Consider the following 14,616-nt stretch of genomic DNA (forward strand, 5'->3'; position numbering starts at 1 on the left):
TATTTTAACAAACAACAATATGAATAATGTTTTTACACTACCAAATCTCTTTTGTAATGTCTTTAATATTTTCTTTACTTCTTTACTTCTCTAAACTTAAATTTAATTAATTGGAAATTTTCTTACTAGCTTCGTTATCAGCACAGATATAAAGGCATTCACACAAAGCAATCCAGACTGTTCTCATACAGAGTTCCCCAATGGTGGAACAAACTACCTTCCACCACCAGATCAGGAGAATCTCTCACTATCTTTAATAAACTCCTGAAGACAGAGCTCTTCAAAGAGCACTTACTCTCTTAACACCTCTAACTAACTACCTTCCACTACCAGATCAGGAGAATTTCTTGCTATCTTTAATAAACTCCTGAAGACAGAGCTCTGCAAAGAGCACTTACTCTCCTAACACCTCTAACTAACTACCATCTACTACCAGATCAGTAGAATCTCTCACTATCTTTAATAAACTCCTGAAGACAGAGCTCTGCAAAGAGCACTTACTCTCCTAACACCTCTAACTAACTACCATCTACTACCAGATCAGTAGAATCTCTCACTATCTTTAATAAACTCCTGAAGACAGAGCTCTTCAAAGAGCACTTACTCTCCTAACACCTCTAACTAACTAACTTCTACTACCAGATCAGGAGAATCTCTCACTATCTTTAATAAACTCCTGAAGACAGAGCTCTTCAAAGAGCACTTACTCTCCTAACACCTCTAACTAACTAACTTCTACTACCAGATCAGGAGAATCTCTCACTATCTTTAATAAACTCCTGAAGACAGAGCTCTTCAAAGAGCACTTACTCTCCTAACACCTCTAACACACTAACTACTTCTAACCTCTTTTCCTTCTTCCCCTTCTTCACTCCTCTATCCCATTATTTCCCTTTGTCCTCCTTTAGGCCCTATCTAAAAATGTTTTTACCTCTAAACTTCTATTACTTTTGTACTTCACTATTGTAAGTCGCTTTGGACAAAAGCGTCTGCCAAATGTAATGTAATGTAAAGCCAGCCCCTCTCCATCAAATATTCTTTACATTATAAACTGTGTAGCTCATTCTGTACCTGTGTTTTTGTCTCTGCTGGTCGGGGCAGTGGCGGCCGGCCGGGTGGTCTGACCCCTCTGCTGTGGGGGGCCACTCTTTTCCCACATATTGACGCTCTTGCTGTCGTAGTGGGCTGGGTCGCCCCAGGCTGCTGTGCCGTCGTCTATCTCCAACTTCCTGCTGATGGACTGGGGCGAGGGCTCCTCCCATCCACTGGGCTCCACAGCCGTGGGCGCATGAGGGATGGGGCCGGATGTCCATCCTGAGCTTTGGTTCTGGGTCTGAGGCTAGGGTACGCAGTAAAACAACATTCTATTAGTATTGTGGTAATAGCGTAATATTAAAATACCAAACATACCTAATATAGAATTTCATTGTACAGTGTAAATGCTTGTTTCTATTGTGCATATGACAATAAAAATCTTGAATAAAATTTTTTACTTTGTTTAGAGGGTTCTGAAAAAGGACTGTGCGATATAATAATGTATTTGTATGATGACAGAAAACTGTCTATTGATTTGTATTACACTCTATAATCTCAGTTGATGCAAATACAATAAACAGCCTTGTTGTTGCCACACAAAGAAAGAAAAGTGAGTGCACAGCAGAACGGGGAACAGGTCCGTGGCACACAAACACAAACACACACACACAACATGCCTGGGCACTGATTCACTGACTCCGTGCGTGTGTGCTGTTGCAAATACCATTTTAACATAGTTTTCCTAAACTCCAAACAGGACTGAGCTGGAATGTGTATGGTTAAATACAAAAGGTGTGCTTTTTTAACCAGCAGCCACTGTTAAGCATTAGTGTTGTGTCTGTTCCAATTCTTGTGCCAAACCCTAGCGTCTTGCTTGAAGTGTACACTTCCATGACAGTGAGTGAAGATGGAAATTTGTACACTTCCCATCATGAATACTTCAGTATTTTCTATGTCTGACGGTTTTCATTTTAAGAGTCCCTGCATTAACCATATAAAACAGTGTTTCTTAATCCTGATCCTGCACCAGTGTCCTCTGCACAATTTGCACAAAGTCTCTTAGAGAAATATACAAATATGAAAACATACTTTTACTTGACTACTGTTAATTCAACATGTCAACGCATTCACTGACTTCAAATGCCATATTGTGATATATATCATTATCGTAATATGAAGTGGCCTATATCGGGATGTAAAATTTTAATCACAGCCATACTCAGAATACCAAATTAGAATAGCAGTTTGAAAACTTTGCTTCTTCTTCCAAAAAAGTTATATCAGATGCCGAGTAATAAAATATAAGAGTACATTTAGACAGATAATAATCAATAATCTGTGACAATAATCACAAATTTCCAAATAATTACTTGATGTTCTTCATGCAGCCCACCCTTACCTGAGGCCCTGCGGGTCGAGTCCTGGGGTCTTGCGGGCCTCTGGATTGTGCAGTCTGGGCCTGGGATTGTTGCTGCTGCTGCTGATTTGGGCCTTTCAGTGCTGTTTGGTTGTTTGGTATTTGTGTTCCACCCCAGCCTTGGTGCTGTCCGACTCCAGCATCCACGTCTTTCCCTCCCCACCCTCTCCGCCGCTCTTCTTCAGAACTGCCCCAGGAACCATCGTCCTGACTCCCTCGCTTTACCCCCCTTTCCTCTCCCCATTCTGTGTCCCCTTTCCCCCAGTCGCTTCTGCTCCCGCCTCCACCCCCTTGCTCCCAACCCCCTTTATCCCTCTTGTTCTCAGCCCACCTGCCGCCTCGCTCGTCTTCCGTGGCCTCGCCCCATCCACTGGATACAGTACCCTGTTCTGGTCGACTACGCCATTCTCCGTCCCTTTCGCCACCCCACTTCTCTTCTCTCGGCTCCCCCCAACCTCCCCCGGTGTCCCCCCACCCCTGGTTTCTGGCAACCCTCGCCTGACTGCCCTCTTGAGGCTTTTGAGGCAGGTTAGCGCTGTTTAAGTTAGCATTAAGTTTAGCATGCTCAGTCCATCCTGACCCACTGTCTGCCTCAAGGTCCCAGGCTACGCCCTGTTTGATCTGGGTTTGGCCCCAGCCAGTGTTGCAAAGCACCCTGGGATCCAGGTCGTTCCGAGTGAGCATACCCTGTAAGGCCACTTCAGTATGGGTGGCTTGGGCTTTCTTCGGCGTGCCGAGCTTCCCTGTGTCCTCACCACTTCCGTGTCCTACGGAATCGCTCTCCGAACCCTCCCTGTCGTCCGCCCCTGCTTTCTGATTATCCATTGCTGTTTGGATGTTGGTTGCAAGCATTTGAGAGTCTTGTAAACTACCTGCAAAGCTGTCTTTTGCGTTCCCGCTGGTGCCCCCTGCTGGCCACGCTGTAGCTGCCTTCTTGGTTAGTCCACCTGCTTCTTCACCCCACGCTCCCTGAGATACCCCTCTGTCATTAACATTACCACCACCGCTTCCCCACATCTCCCGGCTGTCTCCAGCACCCCACGTGCCTTCACTCTTGACCCCAGCATCCACCCTACTGCCCCACCCATCAGTTCTTGAGGCAGCTGGATTTAAGTCATTGGAGGCAGGAACCTGTGAGGCCCCCGCGCAGTCCGCAGCATCAGCAACATCAGCAACACTTGTTTGTTTTGGTCCTGCCTCTTGTTCTAGTCTATTGACTCTGTCCTGGCTCTGCATTTGCTGCTGCACACTGTCTGAAATCAAGGCAGTCTCGTGGGAGGCAGTGTGGGCTGACTTTGACTCAGCCACAGTGACATCTTTGCAGTCAAGCCAATCCACAGGAGTGCTGCTGGAGTCCCGTGGTTTCTCTTCCACTCCAGCGGGGGGCAGCACCTCCGAACTGAATGACCGATCTGCTGCATCAGCCTGAGAAGACGGCCCCCACATCATGCTGGGGCTAAACGACCCACCGGCTCCACTGAGCCCCGACTCGCTCTCCTGCCCCCACGAGGCACTGCTGCTCTGGGCCGAAAGCTCCTGCTGCCTCCTGCCCTCTGCGATACTGGGCCACGCTTTAAGATCAGAGCCGTCCACTACTACAGCCTTATCCATTCCCTGAGAGGGGGACGGGGCTCCGGAGACCGGCCCCCATGTGGAATTTGCATAAGTCGAAGTGGCAGAGGACAGTGAGGAGAGAGGAGAGGCAGGATCTACATCAGAATCTGAGGAAGAACGTACACATAGACAGGGCTTTATTTTTGATTTTACACTGTAGTTTAGTGAGCGGACTAAAGAAATGTACTACATCCTGTCATCATCTCTATACTTCATATTGACTGGTTTGTAGAATGTTAGTTATGTTTGACTTTGCTGCGTTCCCTCCACTGGCTTCCTGTTGCCGCCCGCATCCGATTCAAAACCCTAACTCTGGCCTACAAGGCAAAAAACGGACCAGCTCCTTCATACTTGATGGCAATGGTCAAAGCCAGATCTGCACCAAGAGCTCTTAGAGCTTCCAGTACGGCTTGGCTCGAACCTCCATCCCTCAAAACACACAGAAAACAAACATCCCGTCTCTTCTCTATGCTGGCACCAAGGTGGTGGAATGAACTTGCACTGGTTGTCAGAACAGCAGAGTCACTCGCCGTCTTCAAACGTCGACTAAAGACACATCTTTTCAGTTCCTAAACTAATCAAAAAAAAAAAAAAGATTCCTAGGGTTCTAAACATGATCAAGCTCCGTGTATCTCTTGATCCTAGTCTACAAACTAGCTTTGGATATTTGAAGTAACATCGAAGCACTGTTGTAAGTCGTTCTGGATAAGAGGGCGTCTGCTAAATACTTTAAATGTAAATGTAAATGTAAATGCATGTTGCTTTGCCAGGTGCTGTGACGAATTCTAGCTTCCAGTCAGAATCCGACTCCCCTTTGTGTTGATGCCCCACCACAGCAGAATCTGATTATCCTCAGATCACCTCAGATTTTTTCTGCTTATAAATAGGAGTTAATCTATTGTTACAATAAATAAATGTAGTCAGATTTTTGCACATCTATTCTTTTTTTTCTTCTAGAGAAATATTCAGGCATTTTTACCAGCGTTTATAATGAAAAGGTGAGAGTAGGGGTGAGCGATATTGCATCATACCCAATATATCAGAATCTATATCAATTTAATCTACCAAATCTATATTGTAATAATAGCAGAATTCATTAAAACAGTCTATGATGTGTACTGTGAAGCTTTAAGGGTATTTACACAATGACTGTTTTGTTACATAATTATTATTTTATTCAAATTCAGGAGTTACTATAAGTAACAAGTTACTGGTAAGTTGCTGTAAGTTACAAAATAGACAAACATCAAAAGATCTTTAAATCTTTAAAACTGGTATACTATATAAGGCATTTTTTTATTTTTTTGTTGCAGTAATATATTCTTGAAATGAATTGCAAATATACACTGAAATAATGTGATATTATTTTAGGGCCACATCATTCCTTCTTTCTGGAAGAGCTTCAGGTACTGTAAAATTAGAGTTATAGTTTATAGACCCACCTGAGCAGTGCACTGTGTTTGCATTTGAGAGCTCCCCCGTGTGGATGGGTGGTGAAATGTCTCCCACTAGTGGCTGACCCCTCTTTAGCAGAACTTTGGGCTCCTGTTGGTTACGGAAGCGAGGGGGCACTTCTCGGGGCATGAACCGCGCAGACGCTCCGGAGGGGGGCTGTCCGTTGGCCACAGTGGTCCGCTTTGCATTGTTCCCACCCGCGGGGGAAGCTGCAGTTCCCCCAGGAGCAGGACAGGGGGCAGAGGCTGGAGAGGAAGCAGTGCGGGGAGACACACAGCTGACGGGGTTGGGGGACTGAGCCGACGGAGGAGAGGTCAATTCTGAAAAAAATAAAAATTAAAATACAGTCAAATTGACATCATTGAACCACTTTTACAGACAGATAGACAGAGACCAGACAGACAGATGCAAAGAGACATCAAGCTAAACAGGACAAATCGTAAAAGGTTAGATTTGTGACCAAACAATTAATCCTGAGGTGATTACTTATTAGTAACCTGAGATTTTTTCACTGATGACTAACATTTATACTTTAACAGTAGAGATTAAGATAGGCTTACTGTTTAGACACGGACAGATAACAGTCTAGCCCATTATTACTGTAATAATTGATTATTAAATTTCTATAACATGTTTATGACCTAGATAACTGCCATAAATAAACAAATATCAGTCCAGGGTTAAACCTTCATAGTATTAGTGTACTTTTCCAGTTTTCTGGATTTATATTCATTATTTATATTCATATTTATATTTATTTCTTGTCTGATCCAACCTCAAACCGTGGCTAAACTAGCCTAATCCTACAAAGCCTCATTATTGCTCTAATCCTGCTGAGGTTGGCTGTTAGCATCGCAACTAACATATGCTCCAAATCTAGTCCAGCTGTTAGCATTGTGGCTATCCTGCAACAATCTTTAACATTTTTAAAAAGGGTTGGACGATGTGATGCTTTTAGAGTTTTTTGTTGGAGGAATATTTGGAAGGTCTCTTTCACACGAACGATTTGATCTGCACTGTTAGCATCTTGCATGCACAGTGCATCTGTTATCTCTAAATTTACAGAGGGCAGTACTAAGATGCGTGTGTAGCTGGACCAGGTAGATCATGATCTCAAAGAGCAGAAAACACACACACAGAGGCATGAATTCGTTCTCTCCTTTGGAAGCCTTTACTCCACTTAGATTTTGTACCTTTGCATGCAGACATTTTGTATTTATAGTAGAACATAAAAACATCTGTGGATCTATTGCTTTGACTGGGTTTTAGCTGATTTTTTCTCCACATGTTCGTCTAATTTCTGCTAGTTTTAGCATAAATGTTGGGAAATACTTCATCAGCACATTTGCCCTCTTGAATTATGACTGATACAAATACTCTATCAAGACAGATATAATAGCAGGTTATCAAAACAACCAACATTGCTGACCAACTGATATGTACAAAGACCGATATGATAAACAAAGATTGCAAAGATTTAAACACGCCACACATAAATGTAGGGGAAGATGTCAATAATAAAAAACTAATTCTTTCATATTTACAGATATTTGTGTGCTTTAAACTGCTGATGTTATGTCAAGAACATCAACTACAGATCTGGTAATTACTTACCTTTAATTGTCTGTTCAGCGTCCTGAAAAAAGACGAACAAAACACGTCTTGAGTATGTCATTTGTAGTAAAACATTTATATCACTGCACATCTGAATCAAACTCTTTTTGATTTCTTTTTTACACACCTCGTGAGAAAGCTCCTGGTGACTTTGTTCTTCTCTGGTGTTTCTGAGGTCTTCCATGAAACACTGTTCCCTTTCCTAACACTCCTCTCTGAAACAGATACAACATCCCAAAGCTGTCAAACTTTGTGTTTGGGCACATTTTTATTCTTTCTTATATGTCATGAAAATCATTTTGTTCTGGATGATCTACTGTCCCAGAAATAATTGTGATAAATGATACAGTTGCCATTATAAGACCAGTTTACGCTACAGTTAAACAATAGCATACTTTTTTATTAAAGTCTTATTCGCACGAATGGTCTCTTCTGCTAAGAAAACAATGGGTAGTATTTAAGGATGCAATGAATATTCTGCAAAATAAGAAATTATTTGACTGAAAAGTTAAATAAACTATAAACTATTATTTTGAACAATCAAGTTACTGACAATAAGATCAAATCACAACTAGTGTAGGGAAAAGCAGCAATGATGAAAAAGTAACAAAATTATTTAAAACCTGCAAAAATCATGTTCAGCGTTTAGGCTTTGATCAAATGTTTCATTATGTTTGGTTTCAGTTCCAGACCTAATTGTAATTTTGGTGAATCTTAAGTAATATTAAGGTTGAAAACAGTGTTTAGGTAATTTCGTCCATTTACTAAATAATAAGTCAATACCCAAATTATTGTAAGAGGCTTAATTTCTGAATTTGAATCGATGTATGAATAGACAGACAGATTACTATAATTACATTGATATTGTTAGAAAGATAGATAGATAGATAGACAGATAGATAAATGCTTTAATAAGCATATTTACGATATATCATCAGTGCTAAATGGAAACTGTCATTACTGCACATTTCACTACAGAGAGTTTAAAAATAGTGTTAAATTGGATAATGTGCAGCAGAAATAGAATAAAAATCACTGTACTATGCATGAAAGAGTGTCAATGTAATGTTTATTCATTCAGTTTTCTGGCTGCTAAATTCGGAAAATAAAAAATTAAAATTAAATTCAAAACTTCAATACTATTTTAATTCAATTTCAATTTCCAAAGTTTTTTTTCATTTAGTTTAGTAAAGAAGAAATGGGATTTTTGGTTTTATTATTGTCCATTATTTAACCAACAGGTTTTATTACAAGATGCCAAAATAAAAACAACTAAAAATGATTTTTTTTTCAAAATTCCCTTTAAATCCTGATTTTAACAGGCAGAAGTGAAAAACTAGAAAATTAAATTAAAATCCCTTTTAGTATATATTTAGTATACTAAATGGAAAAAAGTTGTTTATAATTTTTACATCCAATTTTCTATTTGTTTTAATTAAGTTAAATGTTTAGAAAATTCAACTGATAAATGATACACTGACTAAAGAGCCTTTAAATAGCAGAATAGTGTAAAAACATAATAAATACTGTGTAATAGGGCTGGGTGATATTGTAACAAAAAAACGAATCTCGATATTTTCCTAAAATATGAGCGATTCTCGATTATGTTTTTTATTTTTTGTAAACAGCAACAAGTGATGTGAAAGCTATTGCTTCCTTTACATTTAATTAAGTTTATATATTTAACTAACAGTAACGCTAAACAGCTTACATGCAGCTTTTATGTTAAACACAGAGCAAACATAACCTACTTATATTTCAGTTAAGGATAAGTGTAAAATATGAAAACCACTGCCACATAATAAAGTTCTTTACAGGTTTCTGCCAAAAGAAAATCTCATCCTATTAACTGAGATTCCCTCTCAGCTTCTATAGGTAAAAATCTCCATTATTCCATTTAAAAATCGCCTTAAAACAGTATTTAGGTCTTTAAATATCGTGGTATAACGTTTTTAACATATCACCCAGCTCTATCAGTGTGTGATTAACTAACTACACTATTGTCAGTGGCTATACTGTTCACATTGATATCTTTTTTTATATCGTATCGACCAGAATTAAGAAATATATTTTGATATAAATGTTGGCTTATGGTCCAGCAGTGCGCTGAACCCTGAATGAGCCTGAATGAGAGCTAATGATTTAAATTGACTAATTCAGGACACAACCAAATGAGATCCAAATAAGCCCTGGCTGCTCAACTCACTTGGACACAGAGTGAAGTTTAAGCCGCTCAAGTGGGTGGATGGAAAGCTAATCCCAGAGAGAAGAGCTGCTTATTGGAATTTTCCGTTCCACCTTAAACGGTGCAGCAGTTCCAGTCGGGAACTTCAGCATTTAAGGTGGAACGAAAAATTCCAACTTTAGCTTCGAGCCAGGGTTTAAATTAAATTCTCTAAAATATTTTATAGGGTTAAGTACGAGTGTTAACTGTTCACAAACATAGTTTTTATTATCTAATAACGCCAAATATGTTATTTCTTTCCTCGCCTCTCGGCAAAACGCTGATAAATTTGACGGTTAACTAATAGCTAGCTTAGCTAGCGAGCTAACTGCGAGCAGCCGCTAGATTAGAAGCAGCAAAGGATAAAAACAGAATATTTCTATAAAGAAACAACTAGTACAAAACAAACCTAAATATTTATGAAATGATTCACACAATTAATACAACCTAGCTCATTAGCTAAGTTATGTTTCCTGGCTGCAACTGTTTGTTATCTACAAGAAGTGTTAGCTAGCCTTGTTAGCTTAGTATGCTAACAAGCTAGCTAGCTAACACTCTCCAACATGCCTAATAAATAACGCTAAATAGAGTAGCTATACACGTTTATTTGTACACTTACGGGGATATATTTACATTGCTTTCCAACCAAAATGTTAGAAAACTGATCTAAATGAGTATTTATTGCTACTAGATACATATGTGGTTTAGCTAACCTAGGTTAGCTAGCTACCCTGTTAGCTTAGCTAACGTTATTTAGCTAACTAGAACAGGGGGATGACGTATTTAGCTTAAGCGATTTTCGAGACTGTTAAAATGTTAAAACAGCTCAATTTGGTTATTATAATGCAGTTATAACATGTTTATTCATCTCAATCCAACTGAAATGCATTTTAAAACACATAATATATCAGTTATTTATCTCCATAGTTTCAGCTGTTATCATTATCCCTATCTGTTTTTGCAAAAGCGAATTTTTCTGCTTAAAGATTCGATTTACTTCGTGCATGTGCGCTCAAATCGAATTAATCGTGCTGCAGAGAACATTAAAACCAGCCAGCAGTCAGATCCGCTGTTCTGGTCTGGGGCAGAATGCTACAATAACAAGCAGTAAACAAACAAGAAGACGCTCTCTCCACAACATAAGAACCAAAACTAAACTTCAGCTCCACTCCAGCCCGAGCTCCAGCTCCGGGCTCTCAGGCGGACGAGCTGAGCTCAGTAACCCGGTAATAAGCCGTGCATTCACCGCGACAGCGCCCCAATTCCCCGCATTTTTAACTAGCATGCATTCATTAATTTCCCATTCCAGCCGTCGTATGAATTAACCAGCAGCGCTAGCTACTTTACCTTGGGAGTTGTTACCTATGGCATATCAGCAGCAGCAGCAGCAGCAGCTTAGTGCAGCCAGATAAAACCCCGTTAGATGCACGAAAAACAACACGGTGCATCCAGGTCCGAGGCTGCAAGCACATTTGAGAATATGCAGGATAAGAAAACAATGAAGAAAAAAGCACGTGAGAAAAAAACGAGCAGGCGGTAAATAAACGAGCAGGCTGTTTAAAACGCGTTTGTTGTTAAAGCCGTTTGAATTGTTGTTATTCGGCCATTTCAGCCCGAAGTCTTCCTGGCTAAGTGCACGGAAGGTGTAGTGACGGGGTTCTTCCACAGGGGGGCGGTGCAGAGAGGGGCTGGTTAAAAACACCGCGGGCGCTGCAGAGACGCGCTCCTTCCACAGGGGGCGCTGAGGAGACCAGCTTTTTAGAAACACAACAGGGGCAGCCAGACACTGACTGTTTATACCATTAAAATCTTAAATTACATTTACCGGATTTTTAAACTTTGATTTTAAATTTGTGAAAATAATTTCAATTTCAAAAACAACCATTTTTTTGGATCTGAATTAGAATTAATCAGAAAATTATCTGAAGTTATTTAGGTTAAAACACAAAACAAGCATTGTTTAGATTTATTAATTATGCCATTTAATATTTAAAAAAGAAACATTCAAATATACAAAATGCAGAGTCAGCAGATAGTATTGAATTAAACTGCACGAATATGAGTAGTTAGAACAAAAGCTATGGATAACAGCCAGTTTACTATATAAACTGAGTACAGTATTTTGCTATGTTGGTTGAAAACCCTGGACAGGCCACAACAAGGTTAGCCAGCAGACTTCATCTGAGGGAGGTATCTGTACCTGCTGTTGGAGGCAAATAAGCAGATGGAGGATATTTAAGTACTTTCAAACAATGAGTTTTGAGTTTCTATGGCAGTTAAGCATGAACCATTATGTTTGTGTTTTGCCACTTACACTGTTATGTAATAAACACTAATTCTAAAAGGGACTGAAATTAAGCATGCCTATGATTGAGTGTGACCTTACCTCTACTGCTAACCAGAACCATGGTGTTTTCACACTCCAAACCTTCTCCCCATGCATAGTGTCTAATGCTCTTGCTACTATTAACCCTCAGAAAATTATCATTTATAATGATTACATATATTTAACCTTATTATTGTGTCTAGCAGAATTCCCAGTATCTGGAAAACAGCTAATGTTATTTCTCTGCATAAAAGTGGAGACGTGGCAGATATAAATAATTATAGACTCATCTCAAAACTATCATGCTTAGCCAAAAAAATTGAATCTTTAGTAAACAGACAACTCAAATAATTTTTTGTTGAAAACTCTATCTCTATCTAAAACTCGACCACACTGGTTTTAAATGACCTGTACACATGCCTTAGACAGAAAGAAGCACTGTGCTACCATTTTTAGTGACCTAAGAAAAGCCTTTGACACTGTTGACCACAGTCTTCTACTGGCAAACCTGCATAAGATGCAATGTAATGCGATGAAAATGCAATGTAGTGGGCCCAAAATTATCTTTTAGATAGAAAACAATGTGTGATTCTGGATAACCATAAATCAAACATAACTGCTATTGACAAAGGAGTACCACAAGGCTCAGTCCTGGGTCCAGTTTTATTTAACATAATATAAATTACCTATGCCTCAGATTGCAAAGTGCACCTTTATGCAGATGATACAATGTTATACTGTTCAGCTGATTCTGCAGATGTAGTAATTGAAAAGCTCATTTAATGCTTTGCAGTCTGCTTTATACAATCAAAAATTAGTTTTAAATGCTAAGAAAACTAAGGTTATGCTGTTCTCCAGATCTCCAAATATTAATTTCAATCCTATGACTGTTAGTACCCTGATAGGATCCAACATTGAGAGCTTAGTGCAGCCAGATAAAACCCCGTTAGATGCACGAAAAACAACACGGTGCATCCAGGTCCGAGGCTGCAAGCACATTTGAGAATATGCAGGATAAGAATTAGGCTGTGCAGAGGTGTTACAGCTAGCACCAATATGGCAACACAGTACTGAGACAGCGTGTGTTACGATAATGCTGAAGTGAAACCATACGTTTTTGTGTCCGTGGACACACCAACTGATTTACTGGAGCCGCAAAAGCCATGATACTACAATACGTACTGCACTGACCAAGTAACGGTCTCATCTGAAGTTCCATTAAGTCATAAGTGTCCTTTACAGATAAGAGCTCACCAGCCACACTGTGCACAATTGTGTTTTATTAATTACTCCAAGTAATGTGCACCTCTTTCCATTTTTTATGAGCTTAAATCTAAAAACATTCTAAAAGTACAAAATAACATTTACAGATGTACAGTTTGTGAGCTGTGGATTGTGTGTGTTCATGTAAAGCTGCTAATTTAGAAACAGTATGCATCACATAAGGAAAATATGCTAAATCATCATCAGGGCACTGTGCAAAATGAACCGAATGATACAAATGATACAAAAAATGTTGTAGCTACAGTTCTGTGCAAAATTCTGATTGGCCGAACTGTGTTTGGTCCAGTCCAAAAAATAAAATTATATTACATTGCAATTAATGAAAAATGCAATATCTTCTTTTAATGTTGTTATTCATTATATGTTAAAAAGCTTGTAGACAAAAACGTATTCACTGTCTTGCTTAAATAAGTGAAATCATAAAAAGTAATGCAATTTAAAAAAGCAGCAATTTAATTTGTCATTTACATCAGTCCCTGCAGTTCAGGCCTACAAACCTACAAACTTCATGTTTTTGCAACAAGACAATGCAAAACCACATGCTGCACACACATGACAAAGAGAACTGTAAAAATACAATATACTTAAAAATCTCCACAGTACGATATTATTAGTTATATTTATTATATTTATGTTCAGTAAACAGACCTAATAACTGTAGCTTAATATGGCATTCTGCTCTCTAATATGTTGCAGGCACATGTAGCAGAGCTTGGCAGCGCGGGATTGCCTCTTTTTTCTTGAAAAAATCGTTTTAATAAATAAGGTCGTATCAAGTGTAGTAAAATTCATGGTATAAACTCACTATATTTACACCACCATATTTACTGATATTTAATCAAGAGAAATCAGGCCTACGTTTTAGCCTGTCTGCATATCCTTTTATTTTAAATTATTTCTTATGTCCTCTTTAAATTTCCATTGATCTGTGACCACGGTTTTCAGCAGCTGATAAAAAATACCAAAAAGAACAAATAAATACTTTTTTATTGTTTATTCTTCAGTCATCACAGTTTATAAACAACTTGGCTCAGTAGAAAATGTCAAAAAGGACTTACATATAAAAACACTGGTATAAAAATAAGATTATAAAGTTTAAGGATGATATAAAGTAAAGATATGTGATAAAAGCTTCTGAAAGACCACAACTAGCACCAATTTTTCACCAATTAATTATTAATATTAATATTCCTCATTCAGTAACTGCTATAAATGATATGGTAACAGAGTAAAGCCCTCTTGACCTTAATGAGGTAATGTGCAAACCGAGTGAAGCTGAGAGCATCAAAAAATGTCTGTTTATACATCTGGCTGACTCCTCTGGATTAATCAGATTCTAGGGGGCGCTAATGATAGAGATCAAAACGGATTGGGGTCGATGGCTATATTCACATTACCAGAATAAAGTGACTCAAATCTGATTTTTTGCTCAATGTGGCTCAGATCTGATTTTTTCATGGCTGTGTAAACGTGCCAAATCTGTTTTTTTTTCCAAACCAGATTTGAATCACTTTCATATGTGGTCCTAAATCGGATACATATCTGATCCATGGACATGTGAGATTAATGTGAACGGTCAAATCGGAATTCATGCATCTTTTGCACGGTTTGTTTTGTTACAAACAGCAGAGATGTAGTTATGATACA

General features: G+C 39.0%; 2 protein-coding genes across 3 annotated transcripts in view; one reads left to right on the forward strand and one right to left on the reverse strand.

Moving 5' to 3' along the window:
- Positions 1-12,700, reverse strand: part of LOC103040713 (trinucleotide repeat-containing gene 6B protein-like) — a 32,389-nt gene extending 19,689 nt beyond the window's left edge. The window contains exons 1-7 of one of the 2 annotated variants that reach the window (XM_049475771.1): positions 12,605-12,700; positions 10,707-10,742; positions 7,263-7,350; positions 7,136-7,157; positions 5,509-5,841; positions 2,435-4,173; positions 1,072-1,339 (exon numbers count right to left, since the gene is read on the reverse strand). In XM_049475771.1, the coding sequence (XP_049331728.1) occupies positions 1,072-1,339; positions 2,435-4,173; positions 5,509-5,841; positions 7,136-7,157; positions 7,263-7,319 (2,419 nt within the window). In that variant the 5' untranslated portion in view covers positions 7,320-7,350; positions 10,707-10,742; positions 12,605-12,700. Of the gene's footprint in view, positions 1-1,071; positions 1,340-2,434; positions 4,174-5,508; positions 5,842-7,135; positions 7,158-7,262; positions 7,351-10,706; positions 11,010-12,604 lie in introns of those variants that run through there. The other variant, XM_049475772.1, reaches the window with a different exon arrangement.
- The window catches only part of LOC111189911 (GTPase IMAP family member 8-like), a 213,427-nt gene that overhangs the window by 119,662 nt on the left and 79,149 nt on the right, over positions 1-14,616 (forward strand). The gene's annotated exons all lie outside the window — the stretch shown is intronic.

Source organism: Astyanax mexicanus, chromosome 3 (genome assembly GCF_023375975.1).
Source record: "Astyanax mexicanus isolate ESR-SI-001 chromosome 3, AstMex3_surface, whole genome shotgun sequence".
Lineage (NCBI taxonomy): Eukaryota > Metazoa > Chordata > Actinopteri > Characiformes > Acestrorhamphidae > Astyanax > Astyanax mexicanus.